At 48.6% G+C, this 17,030-nt stretch overlaps 2 protein-coding genes across 2 annotated transcripts; one reads left to right on the top strand and one right to left on the bottom strand.

Moving 5' to 3' along the window:
* The first annotated feature begins 5,028 nt into the window (after positions 1 to 5,028).
* On the top strand, positions 5,029 to 8,334 carry MANEAL (mannosidase endo-alpha like). The gene is made up of 4 exons (XM_015883600.2): positions 5,029 to 5,586; positions 5,878 to 5,987; positions 6,420 to 6,496; positions 6,918 to 8,334. Exons 1-4 carry the CDS (start codon positions 5,160 to 5,162, stop codon positions 7,552 to 7,554), a joined length of 1,251 nt encoding a protein of 416 aa, XP_015739086.1. The 5' UTR covers positions 5,029 to 5,159; the 3' UTR covers positions 7,555 to 8,334.
* A 616-nt stretch (positions 8,335 to 8,950) lies between these two features.
* On the bottom strand, positions 8,951 to 11,723 carry YRDC (yrdC N6-threonylcarbamoyltransferase domain containing). Its single transcript, XM_015883601.2, has 6 exons — positions 11,516 to 11,723; positions 11,236 to 11,431; positions 10,628 to 10,742; positions 10,229 to 10,348; positions 9,430 to 9,572; positions 8,951 to 9,293 (listed from the first exon to the last, which is right to left on the bottom strand). Exons 1-6 carry the CDS (start codon positions 11,706 to 11,708, stop codon positions 9,230 to 9,232), a joined length of 831 nt encoding a protein of 276 aa, XP_015739087.1. The 5' UTR covers positions 11,709 to 11,723; the 3' UTR covers positions 8,951 to 9,229.
* Between the last annotated feature and the right edge of the window lie 5,307 nt (positions 11,724 to 17,030).

Here is a 17,030-nt window from a genome sequence, read left to right as displayed (position 1 = left end):
AAAGACAGAGAAGAGCATCATTACGTACCCAGGGGATGGATGGCACGTGGATAAGAACTGAGAACTGATTGCAAACAGGGGGCTGAGCCCCTGCCTTGGAGCCCCCCCTTGTCCTGAAGGCAATGGCGGGGGATCAGGTGCTGCCTCCAGCCCCCTGTGTCCACAGCAGCAAGGAGAGAATTAGCAACATGAGCCAGCATTAATTATGCAGAGAATCATTAGCTGGTGAAATTAAAAAGAAAAAAAAAAAAAAAAAAAAGAAGAAGGAAAGAAAGAGAGAGAGAGAGAGGACCTAATTTAATCAAAATATAATTAAATGAATAGTTAATTTAACAATTCCGCAGTGGAAACCCCCTGACCTCCGGAGCCATCCTGCCTGCAGGCACAGCTCTGCATGCAGCCCTCATCCCCAGGCACATCCCTGTGCTCTATGAGCACCACAGCACCTCATAGCATCTTATACTGGGGAAACAAAAGCAGAACTGCAGCTCAGCATCCCTCCCTATGTGCCAAAATGGCCTAAATGGACAGGATCGACCATTGCAGCTGCAGCCATCAGTGACAAATCCTCATCTCCAGCTCTAAGCATCTGGCGAGGTGGGCCGTGCTCCATCTGGAACCATTTCCCCACACACTGGGTTATCTCCTACACGAGGCATTATGAGGAAAATAAATCAGAAGGAGATTAACATAAATATTGTTTGAAAGATTTAATCAGCTACAAATTGTAACATTACGTTTCCATCTTAATTAGCCCAAGCCTGGTTGTCTTTGCTCTGTATTGTGGAGCGAGGGTGCTGAGAAGCAGCATTTCAGAGCTTGGTTGGTAAAGGAGGAGCAGAACTTCTCCATGGGCAGCGCTGGCAGCTGGCTGGGACAGCAGGACCCAGTCAAGGCTGCTTCCTTCTGGTGCCACTGAGCACTGGTGACAACGACACTGGGCAATAAATTCGGGGCTTTAAGCAATTAACCCAAACTCATCAGCAAACTGACACTGTGCCCTGGGAAGGCTGCTCCTCCTAGGTTAGGTGAGCAGGATGTATGGAGCCATCTCAACAACACACAAGCCATAAGGAGCTGCACTGCGCCCTGCCAGGGTGATAATGTTGGCACCGTAGCAAAAGCAAAGTGCTAATTAGAAACTTATCAACAGCCTAGTTATTTGTAAATGATTTCTTGACCGAATAAGGGACCTGGCCTATATCACAGCAGGTCCCCTCTGGGATCCCACAACCAAAGACCCCTTGCAAGACCCCCCATATTAACACAGCACAGCATGTTCTGCCTTGGGTGGAATTGGGGCTTCGCAGAGCTGCAAAGTGAAGCCATTCTCCCCCATGCTGCAGTAGTACCTTACACCCCCCAACTCTGCCATCAGCGTGGCCGGAGCTCAGCACATCTCCTGGGATCACTGCTGGATGAGTCTGAAGCTGCTCTGCTAACGAGGTTCCAAAGATGTGTTTTTATTTGGAGGTCAAGTGCTCATTAAAATGCAAGCTGAGCACTTCCTGCTCTGAGTGCTCATGCCAGTGTGATTTCAACAAGGGTTGCAAACACAAGAGTCACCCTGACTCCACGTAGCTCCTATGAATTGGCTCAGGGAGATGTTTATAGTTCCACCTACAAGATCTAAATAGGCAGCTCCCCCAGCTCCAGCAGAAGCTGTTTGTCTGATCAGTGTGCCCTAACCACGAGGAGAGCGTTTGCACAACACATCTCATCACCTGCAGCTCTCTGATCACCATCATCCCACGTCCCCATCCCCCCCCATGGTTTGGCTGGATATCAGCCTGCCCAACAGCAGGTCCCTGCTCAGGGATGTACCAACACCACCAAATAAGCATCAAAACCAATGATTTCATGCTGCCCAGGAGCAAAACAAGGGCTGCTCCTGGGGAAGCTCGGCTCAATGCAGAGCCATTCTGTGATGGGAACCCCCAGATCTGGGGCTCAGTCCTGCACAACCTCATGCTGAGACCCTGCAGCCCTTTGCACTGCCCCAGCTGCTTGCATGCTCTGCACAGCACCTCCACCTCACACACAGCCCTACAGATGCAGCACTGCCCAACCATGGGCTCTGAGCTCTGTTACATCTCCTGCAATTACAAAATATCATCTGATTTCACAGGAAACCGCTGAGCCATTCCCAGCCAGCAGCAGCTCCTGCTCACATCCACCCCCCACCCCTTCCTTTATCCCCGCCCCAAATCTGTCTGGGTTCACTCTGTGCTGCTGACAGCACCCAAATGCTTTCACAAGGGCCGGCTGCCTTAGCTGGTGCTGAGTACATCATTGTGACAGCCACGATGGCCTGCAGACACCCAGAAGCCGGGGGGGGAAAGCAGTAATTGATAGCGCCTGCATCTCCTGCGAAGGAGAGGGGTCACCAACCATCCCACCCTCCTGACACGCAGCTCATCCTCCCGCTGCCGGCGGCACAAATAAAGCTGTCACTTGCAGGGATGCTGAGCGCCAGCAGCTTGGGATGAGCTACAAACAGACTGACAACAATACATTTCCCTTCAGCCCTCGCGGTGGTCAGGAGAGAGGGACGAGGTTTTGGGCACCCCAGAGCAGACAGCAAAGGAATGATTTCTCTAAAGGTTGCTCTGTCTCATGGCTTTTCTACAGCTCCTCTAAGACCTCCAGCCTTTTGGTCCTGGCACCCACCCTGTACACAAAGGATATGGCTCTGTTGGTCCTCACAGCTCAGCTGCTCCATGGCAGCCCCGGTGCGGAGGTCAGAGCGCTGCTACACCCGGGTTATTGATGGCACGAGATTAGTTTGTCTGAGCAGGGAAATACATCACCAGAAAAATAGGAAACATTTGGAAAGTGGATAGCGGGTGCAAGAGTGATGAATGAGAGCTGGAGGAGGCTGGCAAGGATCAATGAATAGCTGAGGAGGTGAGGAATGAGATTGGGAGGGGGGGGGTTGGGGCTCCCTATGCAAATACAGAAAGCAGAAGAATTAGTAGAGAAGAGGAGAGGGTCCTGAGCAAGCAAAGCGAAGGGAAGCAATCCCTCTCTCTTTTCCTTCTGCTGCAGGTTTCCTGCAGTGATCTGATTTGGGAAGACAAGGCAGGAGGAAAGGCTCAGAGGAGGGGACCCCTCACGCACACACTCAGCAGATGACAGCCCCTCACAGCCCTCTGCTCCCTGACTCCTCCAACAGCAGCTCAGCAGACAGCAATTTCTCTGCAGCCATCATTTGAGGGTCAGCTCTGTGTGTATTACAGTCCATTAGCAGCAACAGAGACAGCTGCTCAAGAGCAATAAAGATACATAACCACAGCACTCAGGCACCAGGAAAAATCATCGCAGCGTGAGCTCAGCATGCACCAAGCAGAGCTGCTGCCTTGCACCCCGCTCAGTGCCCACTGCTCGATGCTCTGAAACACAAACCACGCTGCCCGGCTGCTCCAGCACTCCCTCGGTAGCCGAGCACTATCTAGTGGTCAGACAGAGAGCTCCAGGGAGCAGAAGGCTACACAGATCCATCTATAGATGGAAGGCATCGGGTGAAGCCTGCAGGAGAGCCAGCCACAACAAGTATCATCACAGCACAGTAGCGATGAGTGCCCTGGTGAGATCATTTGGGAATTGAAACCCACTGGGATCACATTGCTGCCATGCCACCCAAGCATGGGGAGCAGTGGTGGGACCTGAGCACCCCAACTGGCACATCACACCCTCCTGCTCACTGCTTCCATATCCTTTTGTCTCTAGATGGTTCTGCCCCACCTTCAGCTCCTCCAGCAATTAAACGTCACCCTTTCAAAAGGCATTGAACTCACGGATGGAGAAGAGTGATGGCAGATTCTCAGGTCTGCAGATTTCTTACCCAGAGTCTTTGTCCTTGGCACCAGACACAGAAAGAAAAAACTCTTCTTGCCTCCCTGGAGCATCTTTCTCTGCAGCCTGACCTCTGCGATAGCCTGAAGGTGGTGATTTGGAAGAAAATTATGGCAGCTACTTTGTGAGATGATGGGCTGAACGGAGCTGGTTTATACAGCCCATCCAGAAGCAGCCACGCAGCCCCACTACCTCCTGCACATGGTAGCTCAGTGTTTGTTTGCCAGCATCAACCCCAAGCTGAGCCTGGCCTCCCAAATCACAACACAAAGGGTCCTAGAGGGATCTGAGAACTAAATGGGGGGAAGCAGGTCAGGCTTCTATTCACCTTAGAGTCTCGAAGCCATTATTAAAGTACACTCAGCCCATGGCTTCCAATCTCTCCCTGCAACCAGGAGGTTTTCACTTAGGAAAACACAGCTGCATTTCTGTTCTAACTGAGCCAGTGCAAGAGAGGTTTGAGCCAGGCCCCTCTCTGCCCCGCTGAGTGACACACAGCATCCTGCACTGCAGTGAGTCCTCACCCCCACCTGACCCAGCCAAAACCTATATCCAGCTTTGAAGGACAAACTTGTGCTGCTGCTGCAGAGTGCAGCCCCATGCAGGGATGGATGGAGGTAGGAACCGCTGCCAGAAGCTTTCAGTGAGTGAAATAATGGAAGGCCCAACCCTGCTGGGGAGCCTCAGAAGCCCATTTGTGGTTTACAGGCAATTTGTTCCCTCGACAGGTTTACCTCGTTACCGGCTTCCCATTTAGCAGGAGTTTTATGACCTGTAACGTTTGAGCGTAACAGATTCACGCAATTAAAACGTTATTTCCTTTAGCAAGCTGGATAATCACACCGCAGCATTTGCTGGGTCGTGTTGGCCTTTCCTCGAGTAAGTTTAATCCTTCACCAACCATTCGTTTCAAGTGTTATACTCGGGGAACGAGAGCAGATGGAAGCTGCATCCTCCCGCAGTGCCCAGCAGCTGCTTCCCCCTCTAAGGCTGCGATCGGGGCGCTGCATTCGGTGCTGGGACACCCACCACACCGAACGGGGATCCAGGAGCTCCCGGCTCCACGCAGGGAAGCACCGACGTGCGGTTCCGACGGCTCAGCCCTACTAAGGGCGGCCGAACCGGGGCTGCGAGCGGGGCGGAGGCGCTGCAGTCTCGGCCGGCACCAGCAGGGGACCCAAAGGAGCACGCAGCCACCGAGCGGGGCCGGGAGCCGAGAACGGCCGCCGGTCGGAGCATCCTCAGCGGGGCCGGGCCTGAGCAGCATCCTCCGGGCCGGGCATCCGGCTGCGGGAGCTCAGGGGATGCGGAGACGGCGGCGGCGAGGGGGGTTGGCGCTGGTGCTGGCCGCTCTCTTCGTTTTCGGTACGGTGCTGGCGCTGCGCATTCTCCGAGCTGCCGATGCTCTCCCTGCTGGAGCTCCGGGGTTGGCAGAGCCGCCCGCTCCGCCCGGACCCCGCGAACCGGCAACGGGGAGCGACCCATCCTACGACCTGCACGCCTTCTACTACGCCTGGTACGGCAGTCCGCGCTTCGAGGGCCGCTACCTGCATTGGGATCACGCCCTGGTGCCGCATTGGGACCCCAAGGTATCGGCCAGTTACCCCCGGGGTCGCCACCGCCCGCCCGACGACATCGGCTCCAGCTTCTACCCTGCGCTCGGACCCTACAGCTCCCGGGATCCCGACGTGGTGGACGAGCACATGGGTCAGCTCCGAGCTGCTGCCATCGGTAAGCACCGGCACCACCGCAGCCCGGCCCCGCAGCACCCGGGATGCGGAGTTCGGCCCCCCCCCCCCGCACAGGGTGGGCTCAGCATCCTACACGGCCGCTACCACGGCCATCCCATAGCCAACAACACAGAGCAGCCTCTAAGAACACTTAGAGGCTCTTCCAGACAGACCTCGCAAGGCACAGAGCACTTAAAGCATGACAGTGCCATGAGATAGTTAACTCGCTGCCATTGCACGAGAAAAGTTTAGAAGCAAAACACCCGAGCAACCCATAACTGTGCTCCTACAGGAGTGCTGGTTTTATCCTGGTACCCACCCGGCCTCGCAGATGACAATGGGGAACCATCAGACAACCTGGTGCCGTTCATACTGGATGCTGCACAACGGTATGCCATCAAGGTAATGCTTTTATCTGCTGGTGGAGGCCACTGAACTCACTGCTCAGCTCCAGCATGAAGCTGATGCGATGCCTGGGCAAAGGTCTCACTCCTCTGCTTCAGTTAGTAAAGTAAATGAGTACTTCCATGTAAGAGCTCTCCTTATTTAAAGGGAACTAATACTAAGGGTGGTTGGGGTTTTTTTCCCCTTAATAATTAGGTTTCTCGGTTTACTTCCCACTAACTTCAGTGAAAAGCAGTGAAAGCTCTGACTAACCTCTAAGCAGGCTGCTTAGCTTCCTATATGAGACACACAGGGGTCCCCTCAGTCTATTGCCCTGCAGGGGGTAGAAGATCCTTTGCAACAGCTCTGCAGCCATCAGGGAGGTCAATAGGAGAGGGAGCAATAGGGTTGTGCTGCAAATAACCCATTCTACCACCTCCTCTTTTGAAGGTCGCCTTCCACATCCAGCCGTACAAAGGGCGCGATGACCACACAGTGCACGAGAATATCAAGTACATCATGGACAAGTAAGTCTCTCACATAGGCAGAGATGTGGAATGCTGCTTTAAATTAAATGCACCAGAACAGTATCCAAAAAACAGTGTGCAATGAGAACTGCCTACAGCCAGCCAACAAAGCAGTGCTGAGCAGCAGGAGCTGTAATCAAATCCCACTTTCTCCAGCACATCAGCTTCTAGAACCCAAAGCTGCTTTCTTCTGTTCAGGTTTCTATGCCTATCGCTTCTATTCTTTCCTTCTAAAGGGAAGGAAATAAACACCACAGGTATAAAGCACTCCCAGAAAGGAGATAAAGGTTCCAGAGAAAGGTTGTGAGCATAGAGGCCCCTATGGCAAACCAAGTCTCACATCACACTTGCTTTATAACAGCAATACCTGCTGAGGGCTTATCACTCAATACTCTGAAAATGCTTTCTGCTCTCTCTGTAGATACGGATCACACGCTGCTTTTTATAAGTACAAGACCAGCACCGGCAGGAGCCTCCCGCTGTTTTATATCTATGATTCCTACCTGACACCAGCTGAATCCTGGGCCAACCTCCTCACACCATCAGGTTCCCATTCTCTCCGCAATACAGCCTATGATGCTGTGTTCATAGCACTGCTAGTGGAAGAAGGGCACAAGAAGGAGATCCTGTCTGCAGGATATGATGGCATGTACACGTACTTTGCATCCAATGGTTTCTCTTTTGGCTCATCCCACCAGAACTGGAAAGCCATCAAAACCTTCTGCGACTCCAACAACCTGATGTTCATCCCCAGTGTTGGGCCAGGCTACATTGACACCAGCATTCGCCCTTGGAACAACCACAACACTCGGAACAGAGTCAATGGGAAGTACTATGAAACAGCCCTGCAGGCTGCTCTCATGGTCAGGCCAGAGATTGTTTCCATCACATCCTTCAATGAATGGCACGAAGGCACCCAGATTGAGAAAGCTATTCCCAAGAAGACTCTGACACGCCTCTATCTGGACTACCTTCCCCATCAGCCCAACATGTACCTGGAGCTGACCCGCAGGTGGGCAGAACACTTTAGCAAAGAGAAGGAGCAGTGGTTGATGTGACTTCAGCATCTGCCTTACTCAGAGCCATCCCACAGACAGAGCTGCAGCACTTCAGAAACAAGAACAGCTGCAAAACCTTCAACCCAGGCAGGTTGCTGAGCCTGCAAGCACTGCAAGGACTGCAGGAGTCCCAGCTCTGAACTCACAGGAGGAAATATTACAAGGAGCAGAAATTCTCTAAGCAGCAGCTAAGTCTTAACTTCCTGCAGATGTAGCAGAAATGACCTTTTCAGAGCTCTTCTACAATGCATGGGGGTGCTGGTTCCAGGCCCAAAGATCCATTTTTTCTTATGGTGTGTATGTTCTGTGATGTTTGACATAGTTAGCTGGGTTCCAGCATGCATTTTACCTTAAGCCTTTGGTCTGCTGCCACCACAGATCCCTCACTCCACTAACAACTTCAAAAACCATTTCCTTACCAGTTGGCTGCAAAAAAGAAATACAAGTTCCTCTAAATTGTTTACTGTAGATGAAACTAAACCATGTGGTTATATACCCTCTAGTTTATCCAAGCTCTTCTATACCAAAAAGTTCTGTGCTAGGTGTCGTTACTATGGCTCGCTGTATCCAAATAACTAAAGATAATTACAGCAGAAACGCTAGTGACTATTTACCCCTATTACTCTATATGCTGGAAACCAAGGAAATACAACCATGTCTACACTAAAAGCTCCTCAGTGGTTGTTTACTGCTCCAAGTTTTGAAAATTCAGACCTGAAGTTGCTTTATTTCCTTTAGAATGAAGGGAAAAATGCAATAAAACTGCTGCTGAAAACACCATTCATTTGTTTTTTGGAAGAAGTTCAGCTCACAGTAGCTTTCCTTCTTGTAACATGATGGAAAGCACAGCAATGACTGCACTAAAGCAAGGTCACAGGCTGTAGCAAGTGAGGATGTACTCAAACGCAACAGCTGTAGGCACAGAAATAAAGGAAAGAAGCTGCTTACCTTCAGAAGGCCTCAGATATGCAGGGATATCCAGCAAGATGCCCCATACCTCCATTGCCAACCCTTAAATGAGGGCTGGGAAGGGGTGTAACCTGGTTCCACCCCTACTGGTGCCTCAGCTTCATTGCTTGCAGGTGAGCTCCTCTGGGTTGGCCCTGCCTTCCCACCAGGTGCTCCATCACTGCTTCAAACTGTGACCCAGCATTTCCACTACACCTCTATTTGTGGTTTAAAATATGCTGGGACCCTTCTTTATGAGTCATAAATTAGTTTTTACTTGTATCAATAAAATAAGAAGCAGCAGCTCAGGATGTGAAACAGAGTTCTATTCATGATGACTCCATACACACTCTTAACTAAGCACCTGAGTGTTGTAGGTGATGCAATAAACAGACACATGGAACGAGTTTTACGGGCAGGGAGGATCAGTGACATCATGCCATCCTGGAAACAGTCTAATACTCCGATTGTTTTATTTTAGATCACATTACTAAAACAGACAGGTATCTGGAAATTGTACAGCAGCATAAAGAGTTTAGCATAGTTTCTCAGGATTCAGTAGGTGTAAGACTAATTAACAGACACCCATCGTTTCTCTCATTACCTTTGTTTACTGACCTGACACAACTCATCAACCTCATTAAACAAGGCCATTAACACCGTCTGCTGAATGCACAGGCACATAGTGTCCAGCTTTACCAGCTCCGCAGAGCCTGAGTCCGAAGTCTTAAGATGATTCTGGGATCAAGCCATACTTCTGCCTCAGGATCTCAACTGTAGATGTCAGTGCGCTGGGGGGGGGGGGGTGAAACACAACTGTTAGAAAACAGTTTTTTCCAAGGATTAAATTGCTTTTTTTCTTTGTGAAAGAGCAACCAGCTCAAAAACACAGTCATTGCTTATGTATATACAACAAAGAGTGCTTACCAGCCAGGACGAATGATGGTGAATTTTCCTGACACGGATAAGTCAACCACAGTTGACCCCAAACGACATTCTGGGCTCTGGACATCCCCTATTGGGCCTCCATCAATAACTAAGGACAGTTGAGGCCAAAGGTCTTGGAATTCCTGGAGAAATAAGAGATCTGGCTCACAGGTGGTTTGTGACCACGTCCCAGCTACTCCTGTTGAACAGTCTCTTGTCAGGGAAATGATCTCTTCACTGTCAGTCTCTTTTCTCTGTCACAAACATTTCCCAGTTTGACATCTGAGAACAGATTTACCTTACATCTATATCTTCTCAGCTTCAAAACTGCGTGGTGGCAGCACTGTTTATTTAAGAGCACATACACAAAACACATTTGGTACAAAAAAAGTGTCTGCTTGATACCATGCTCAACTATATCCCCACCAGGATCCTTAGCAAGAAGACATCTTGAGCTAGTTCTCAAGAGCTGCAATGAGCTGTATAGATAGCAGTCATCTCATTCCACATCCAGCCCTCCTACAGCAATTTCCTCCCTTTCAGATTTGGCACCCACTTCAAAAGGAAGTATAGGCATGTAAATATTACTTTTAAGCCTCACCTTTCACACTTTTAAAGGTGAAGATCACAGACAGCTGCCCCACAACACAGCTCTGTTTTAACTACAGATTGACATTTAAATAAATAAATAAAAGGAAACAGCAGCAAAGAAAACCTTGTTTTACTGCTAATGCCAGATCCCAATTATGAGTGACTGGGGCTCTGACAACCTGCCATGAAAGGCAAATAAAAGCCTTACCGAAACAGTCAGCGTGCTCGCCTGACTGCTGATGTTAGCACTTGTTAAAGCCAATGGTCCAGGGCAAGCTCGTGCCAGCTCCCTAATAAAAGGGTGGTTTGGAATGCGAACGCCAACCAACTAGGAGGAAAAAGAGAACATGTTTTACATGTAGTAACTGCAGACCTTATTATTCTTGCTTTGCCTAAAGCCTTTGACCGAAAGCTGACATTACAGAGAATGAATACGCCAACGCCTGCCACACTAGCAATAATACAAGAAATAATCACTGCTAAGTACTCTAACTATGAATCAGAATTAAAGCTACTGCTAATTTAATTCTACTAATTAAAGCAGAACCAGCACAACTGCATATCCTCCACAGTTAATACTGAGAAACATGCCAAGGCAAAGACTTACCGATGTAAAAGGGTTCAAGTCTTTGTTTAGTTCTTCTGATCGTTTTAAGACCAGGGTCACAGGTCCTGGGAGCAAGTCCTGCAGCAGTTCATCCGGCACATTCACATGGCAGTACCTATAGAGTAAAAGAGGTGAAGGACAAGGGGCAGCCAGCTGCATAAGCCCTACTCTATGGGTCACAGAATGACTCGGGTTGGAAGGGACCTCAAGGATCATGTAGTTCCAACCCCCCTGCCTAGCAGGGCAACCAAACATACACATTTACTAGATCAGGTTGCCCAGGAGACCCCATAGATCCCCATAGAGACCCCACAGACCCCATAGATCCCCATAGAGACCCCATAGATCAGGTTGCCCATGGCCCCGTCCAACCTGGCCTTGAACACCTCCAAGGACGGGGCATCCACAACCTCCCTGCGCAGCCTGTTCCAGGGCCTGACCACTCTCCTAGTGAAGAACTTCCCCCTAACATCCAACCTAAATCTTCCCTCTTTTAACTTAAAACCATTTCCCCGTGTCCTGCTAAACCTGGACTGTCCCACAAGCTGATAAGCACAGACCCTCCCTGCCAGGCTGCATGCACCCACATTCCCCACAAGGAATCTCACCTATAGATATGCTCCACATCCCCTATACAGATGGCCAGCGGCTTCATCCCATTCCTCCCCTTCAGGCTGTAGATGCTCCTCACAGCACTCGAGTCCTGAGCCAAGCAGGCCACACCATACACCGTATCCGTGGGCACAGCCACCAACCCTCCCTCTCGCAGAGCACTTAGGGCAGCTCCCACCGCCTCCCTCCATCCTGCGGACACAGCCCGAACCCTATTAGTGCCTCCATGCTTAGAACCTCCCACCCCATAGGCCGCACTCCCCCCTTCACTCAGACCTCGCGGCTCCGGCCGGGCCTTGCTGTCGGGTAGAGGCAGCAAGAAGGAAGAACGGGAGGGAACCGGGTCCTGCAGGCCATCCACGGCCCGAACCGAGCCCTGCAGCCCATCCACGGCCCGAACCGGGCCCTGCAGCCCATCCACGGCCCGAACCAACCCCGCCAGCGCCGCAGTTCCCTTCACCCTCAGCATATGAAAGAACCCACTTCCCCTTCCGGCTACAGGAAGGAAGTGCCGCTCTCTAGTTCCGTCTCGTTCTCTATGGTGAATAAAATATATTATAAATCATTAAGTTGAAGGATAAAGGGGTTTTTAAAGTCTATCAGCGCTTTCTAAGCTTAAAATCAACGTCCCTCTTGCTTCTCACCCACGTAACTTGCCACAGCCCCCCCTGAGTAAAGACTATGGGAACGCAGCGTTTAAATAAGCATTTAATTAGGATTCCATTAGTATTAATATTGCTTTCAATTCCAAAAGAAAACACCAAAAAAAAAAGTTAATTCCCACTTCTTTCGTAGATATCTCAAAGTACAATATTTTAATACAAAAAAAAAAAAGGAGCAAAAATTAAGCAAACACCGTTATTTTCACATTATTTTTCTTTACATTCTTCATAAAAATACAAATTCATATTTAATTAACTCTATTTTGGGGTGAAGGGGGGGTTGTTTTGGAGATGCTCTTCCTTTGGAAGTACTGTACCTGGAACTAACATCTTTCACATTGCTCAATGTAAGCACATTTGTTCCCGTGTTTCTTTAGTTCGATCGATTCCTTTTTCATACCATAAAACACATAAAAATAGGGGGGTTTTTTCTTGTTTTGCTCCATCTCCAACACCATATTTTGCCCGGCTCCCCTTATGTGTCAAACACAACCAAAGCAGTAAATACACACAGCCTATATTCTCCTGGATAGTTTGGCCTCTATGCTGATATCAATGCCGATGTGGGTAACTAACCAGGCCTGAGGTTCACACATCCCTGCCTGCCTTATTGATGCTAGTTGGTGTGAAACACGACTACCACACTCACAAGGGTTCGGACACTGTTTCTAAAGCAAGTGGAAGGACACGAAAGCGACACAGCAAGAAAACACTAACTACTGTAACTACTTTAACTGCAGAAACATACCCTTGATTTGGCTGAAAAAAGATCAATATGAAAAGAATTCCTTTTTTTTTTTGTAAGAAAAAAGTAGAAACTGCATTTAGTTGAGAGAAAGCTGCATAAAATGAACCAAATTTTGGCCAGCTTGCACACCACCAAAAGCATGGTGTGGGATTGTTAAACTAGTTCCAAGAACACACATACACACTTAGACTATGTACACTACTACATAAATATCCAGTTTAATTTGCATTTCTCAGTGCAGACACAGAATCCAACTCCTAAAACATCTGATATATATCAAGACGAGACGCAAAAAAAAAGAGATTCAAAGTTCAGCCCTGTCTGTGAGGATCAGCTACAGGTAACACGTATAAAAACATGGACGTCGTTTCCAAAATACGCTAAGGAGAAAATAGTCTAACAATTAAAAAACTATGCAACCAGAAATCCACAAGGGTTTATTAAAGACATGCTTCATTTTTTTGCCTTACAGACCAAATTGACTCTTGTATTTCTGCCCACCTAACTCAGATCACTGATGCAAAGGACTTCACGCTCCGATCTCAGTGTGTTATAATCAAGATGGGTTTCAACGTCTTCCTTTTAAAGGGAGGAAACTGAGGCTTGGAGAGGCTGAGCAATGTGCATGAGGTTACACAGCCAGCAGCACAACTGGAGCCCCTTGCTCCAGTTACCACCCTCACTTCCAACCCCCACCAATCTGGAACAGCCCTTCATCTCTAATTAACTTCAAGGTCAATTACAGCCTAACTAATTTCCCCCCACAGCAGTTCCACAACCAGCACGCCAATCATTAGTTCATTCTCCGTGTCTTAATTATAGTCATGGGGGGGGAAAAGTACTGTAAACAGTTTAATAATGTTGGTGCAGTTGCAAACGCAATATCTCGGATGACTGAGAAGTGCCACCCTCCGCAGTAAGGCAGATAACAGGACCATCAAAATGAGCTGGAAAAGACAAACTTTAAAGGTGCAACATGCCTGTTTGGGAACAGCTTGTCACTTCTGTTCACACTGCTGGGATGGGAGGGGAAAGGAGAAAGGATGAGGATGGGATCGATGCTGGAAGAAGGTATTGATTTCCAACATAAGTGACAAGCAGCTCATCAGAAAGCATCGAGAGAAAAGGCCTGCTAAAGCACAGTGCTCTCAGTGAAGTATTTGCATAGATTGGACATTTGCTAACGATGCATAATTTCTCTTGGGTATAGACAAGGTAGGGCAATATGTCACTGAGCTAGTAGTTACTATATATATTCAATTAGACAGACACAGACAGACCGACCACGTGGGACAATGATCTTTAGCTACAAGTATTGCACCGAGTTAAGTGCTCATCTTTGCACACCCCTGTTAACTTTTACTCAGAGCGAAAATAAACTTTGTGAAAGTATATACAAAAAGAAATTGCAGCAATTGGGTTAAAGATAAAATAACCTAAAGTGCATTTTAGATACCAGTATGAGGTTCTGCGAACTAGTCTTTCTGGACACAGTCAGCATTATATGAGTGCCCAATTCGTACTTTGTTCTATGTAATTCAGTACCAGCATTTCAACAGTGCTGATTTTCCATTCCTCTACCAACTAGAAGCATGAAAAGCAACTTTCACAGCCTTCAATTGCATGCCAAGTCTGCTTGCTTGGGTCACTGGCCACTAGAGCCACTGATGCTGGTAACCAGCCCCATTCTACATATTGAAGCTTCTGCACCCATACAGAAAACATAAATAACCAAATAAATCCCCACGAGCCACAAAACAGCAAATCCTTTAACACAGAATGACCTAGAGCAGCTCTGCTCTCTGATTGATGATGATAACTCAAGGAATTCATGACACACAGACATTGCAGAGGGAGGACACATTGCTCTCAGAGGCTCCAGCACACAAACAGAACATGCCCCTTTCCAGGAATCCTCTGTCTTACCAAATCTACAGTGACAGAAGCTCCAGTCTTCTTAATAAAAATGTTATGGATATGCTAAATGCTGGGGCAACAAGTGCTTGTCCCTTGGGGTCAGTACTGGGGTGGAGGCTCTTTAATATCTTCATCAGTGCCACTGATAGTGGGGTGCACTCTCAGCACTTTGCAGATGACACCAAGCTGCTGAAGAGGACTTGGGGGTAAAGGTTCTGAGCCAGCACTGTGCCCTCAAAGTCCAGAGAGCCAACAGCATCCTGGGCTGCATTCAAAGCAATGTGGTCAGCAGGGCAAAGGAGGTGATCCTGCCCCTCTGCTCTGTGCTGGTGAGACCTCACATGGAGTGCTGTGTCCAGATGTGGAGCCCTCAGTACAGGAGAGACACAGACCTGTTGGAGCACCTCCAGAGAAGGGCCATAGAAATGATCTCAAGGATGAAACACTGCCCTGCAAGAACAGGCTGTGCCTGGAGGAGAGAAGGCTCTGGGGAGACCTGGTATCAGCCTATCAGTATTTAAAGAGGGGCTATAAGAAATAAGTTATTTTGTTACAATAAGGGTGCTGAGGCACTGGCACAGGTTGCCCAGAGAGATGGGGGACATCCCATCCCCAGAGACATTCAAGGTCAGGCTGGACCAGGCTCTGAGCATCTGCTGGAGCTGTAGATGTCCACTCACTGCAAGGGCATTGGGCTAGATGGCCTTTAAGAGTCTATTTCAACTGTACAATACTATGATAAGCTCCCTGGTACCAACACAGGGCTTTGCTGTGATTGACTGCCCTCTCATGCCAGCTGCTCACACACCTCCTCCCCCTTTCCAAGCATATTCACAACCACCCAGCAGCACAACGTTTGATCACACAGCATTGGGGACGATGCAAATGTTCACTGTGAAACATATCAGATACATGATGCATGGAAAACAGACCAACAGTGAAAGAACAAAAGCAAGTACTGTACAACGCAACGACTGGGATGCACAGCTCACAGCCTGTGCACTCCAAATCACACCCATCTTCCCTCATTACAAGCTCTAATTAGTTTCACCTAAATCAACACCCGTCTGACACACATATAAAGAGGAGAACTGCAAACCCAAGGCGCCTAAAAGTCAGTATAAACCTCGAAAGCATTGCTTTGCCTAAAACATCAATATGAAACAGTAGCTGTGAAGAGAAAGCAGCAGAGGGGTTAACCTCTAATCTCCACTCAGAAAGGATGTATGCAGCATCTTGCTGCTGCCAATCACCGCACCTCCAAATTAACTTGTAATTTCAAAGCCTTTGGTGATTTTTTTTCCACTCATTTCTACCACAAGGGAGTTTCTGAAGATGCTACCTGGTCTAATCACAAGCATGTTTTACGTGAACTGCCACAAGTAGCCAGACCATAAAAAACACTTCCCTGAAGGATGGAAAGGCTCAGAAGAGGTTGCCAAACCCCTCAGCTGTCACATTTCAGGGCACATCTTGTCCCCATTAGAGAAAACCCCACAACTCAAGGGGAATCTACATGCTCCTGCATTAGAAATTCTCACATGTGTACATACAAGTCCATCCACACACTCTCACATACCACTGCCACGCTATGCCAAAGAAAGGGGCAAGGAGACTCACTCAAGGGGGGACAGTTCCACTCACACAGACTTGAGGCTGTTTCTTCTGCGTTGAAAGCAGTTCTTGCTGTCACACAACCAGACTGCATCACAAAATGATACTGCAGGGAAAAGAAAAACAAAGGGGACCACACCACCACACTGTCCTCAAGGGATTGCCATTACAAGGACAAAACATCAGCTGCTTTGTTAGTCTACATTTCATGGATGCAAACCTTATTGCTGCAAGACCCACATCCCCATTGGAATAGACTGCATAGCACTGCAATGTGAGCCAGTGCTCCCAGACAGGAAACATCAGCAGCATGTTTCGTGTTCAGGTGATGCCTCCAAACTCATCACTGCAATTAGCACGAGTGTTCTGCCCTAGCAGAGTGACACAGCACTTTCCACAGTCTCTCCTCCCTCACACTCACCTTAATGGACAACCCTTGTTTTACCCTTCTGCATTTAACAACTGGAAGCAAGTTGACAGAGAGGTGAAAAGCCAGTTCCCTTCAGCTCATTTCCAGCTGTGCCATGGCAGTGCATTTGCAAGACAGTGAGATAGCTTAAACCACTGCCTCAGCTAAGACTGACAGTGGTGTGGTAAGGCTGCACAGAGAATGTCACAAGAGGGTTAAAAAGCCTTCAAATCAGGTTATATCAGGGAGTTCTGGCTGCATTCACATCACTTCCCCCCCCCCCCCACCCCAATAGGTGCAGACAGCAGATCAGATAGGAGCAAAGAAGAGTGAAAGATCTCTACCCACTAAGAGTTTGCTTTCCTAAACTTAGTGCGCAGAGACAGTCCACGTTAATTGGCTTATAGTCGTTATCTTTGTATCTCACTAATGACAACACTG

This window comes from Coturnix japonica, chromosome 23 (assembly GCF_001577835.2).
Source record: "Coturnix japonica isolate 7356 chromosome 23, Coturnix japonica 2.1, whole genome shotgun sequence".
Lineage (NCBI taxonomy): Eukaryota > Metazoa > Chordata > Aves > Galliformes > Phasianidae > Coturnix > Coturnix japonica.
Note: the sequence above shows the minus strand (reverse complement) of the source record. Positions and strands in the feature narration are given on the sequence as shown.